Here is a 2,077-nt window from a genome sequence, read left to right on the forward strand (position 1 = left end):
TGGGACATTTATTATAGTTAATAAAAATTTATCGAAATAGGCAAAGTGATTTTAATAGTTGAATTTTTTACTTTTAGTTGCTGAGTTCTATCGTGGTTGTGGGTGGAACGAACATGGCAGGCGTGTTGACGCACCACCCCAGAGAATTGGCGCAGAGGCAGGCCTTCCTCGAGACCAGGCAATGCGTCGAGGCTCGTTTGACCACTCAACGGGAAAACCAGCAACAGGTAACGCGAAAATTCGAATTCATCCCCTAACCATAAATCATTTTCTCAATAATAATTAAATACTTTGCATTCTATTATTTAATAGTCATAATCATAATCATAATCTTACTTGAATCGAAACACATTCTATTAATATTTCTACATTTCTGGTTTCTATAAGTTTATATTAATAAGTTATGTTATATTATTTAATTATTAAGTTCAGTNTAGAATGCCCTATTTTGCGCCCTAGGTACACAATGTACTATTATGCAACAGCTTTTTAGAAATTATTTTTTTTATAATCCTTAAAGTTTCACAATTTTTCTATAAATTCATGTAACTAAGTTGTTTAATTATAATAAAATTGCAAATGTTATTACGTTGGCTCTGATAGGATTACGGTTTCAGTTTTGCATAGAATAATTCAATCCTAGGATTTGAACTACTAAATCCTATTAATTTATACGAAATTCGTGCTAGCTGATGTCTAACTAGAAAACATTTATCATACTATTAACATTGTTTGATTAATTTTAACAACATAACCTCCTGGAATTTTTGTGGTTGGAATTATACAGTGTTAAAAGACTGGCAGCCAATGAGAATTACGTTTTGGGCGAGAAGTGTGTGGGCTGAGCGAATGGCATCTTGGGATTTATTAGTCAGTCAGAGTTTCCGGCGTAACATAATTAATTAACCAAACGGATAGGAACACTACAGGGGATTCGACAGCTCGTAACTAATGTCGACAAACGGAACCCAATTGCGTCCTGATTTCATTCCTGCGAATATTATACGGAAACAGTTTATGGACAATTTTCCTTTGGAATCCCGGCGGGATTTCAGCTCGCTCTCTCCGGGCCTAGCGACGAGCCCGGAAGCCTCGTCGACGTTTGAAAAAGCAAGCAATTTTAAAAGCATATTTCCGTGAAGCATGCCACGCGAATTCTCGTGCGATACGACTAAATTGCGTTCCGCCTCACAGCCAACCGCCCCCTAAACTGGTTCCGCTCAGGACACGGGGAGGACTCTCCCGGCTACAGCGAAATCTCACGTTTTCTCCCACGGTTTTTTTTTTTTTTCTTCTTTTTCAGGAACGACTTCTATTGAGCGTGCTCCCGCGACATGTAGCCATGGAGATGAAAGCCGACATCGCTGGCAAACCGAAGGACACCATGTTTCACAAAATTTACATCCAGAGGCACGAGAACGTCAGGTGAGAGCACTGACACCCAACGGAGTATGAGATGGAAAAACATGAAACGCTTGGAAGTTGTTGACTTTTAGCGAATTTAATAGATGGAGCTACTATAGTCGATTTTTTTCAGACTGTAACTGTTGGTCTTGGGGTACTTGCTTCCTTTAAAGCGTTTAGCTACATTTCTGGAATCTATGTATTCTCTTTCAGTTATTAGTAGATTGATTTCTTAAACTTTATCTCTTCTATTCTCACGTCTCATTTCTTCTTTCATTTTCCCTATTTGGTTTACATGTTTGTGTACTATTACATTTTTGAACTGACTTCATTCCACCTCTCTTCTTCTTATCTCTTCTTCTTCTTCTTATCCTACAGTTTTGTGTAGTGTTTTTTAAGTGATCCTCCTTGACCTACGCTTTCTATATTCTCTGTTATTTAAAACAAAACACGTTTTCTACTTATCCGAACGAAACAACTTTTAATTCGTATTTAAAAAGTCAATCTACTGACTCAGTCCTTTTATAAACTTAAATAAACTTCTGTTCCTGTTTAAAAAGAACTTAAACAAAACAAGTGTAACTTTCAATTCTTATGCATAAGAGAAATTTCACTTTCTTCCTTTTAGCTAACAGAAATCTCTTTTAAGCAGAACTTAACAAGTTTCTTTTAA

General features: G+C 36.7%; 1 protein-coding gene across 1 annotated transcript in view; it reads left to right on the forward strand.

Moving 5' to 3' along the window:
* LOC108628661 (adenylate cyclase type 5) overlaps positions 1 to 2,077 on the forward strand; it is a gene marked incomplete at both ends in the record, with an annotated part of 40,434 nt that overhangs the window by 21,130 nt on the left and 17,227 nt on the right. Inside the window, 2 exons of the mRNA XM_018030737.1 lie at positions 78 to 227; positions 1,304 to 1,425. Coding sequence (XP_017886226.1) covers positions 78 to 227; positions 1,304 to 1,425 — 272 coding nt within the window. The remainder of the gene's footprint in view (positions 1 to 77; positions 228 to 1,303; positions 1,426 to 2,077) is intronic.

The sequence above is a fragment of the Ceratina calcarata genome, unplaced genomic scaffold, assembly GCF_001652005.2.
Source record: "Ceratina calcarata isolate Rehan_Ccalc_2016 unplaced genomic scaffold, ASM165200v1 scaffold535.2, whole genome shotgun sequence".
Classification (NCBI taxonomy): domain Eukaryota; kingdom Metazoa; phylum Arthropoda; class Insecta; order Hymenoptera; family Apidae; genus Ceratina; species Ceratina calcarata.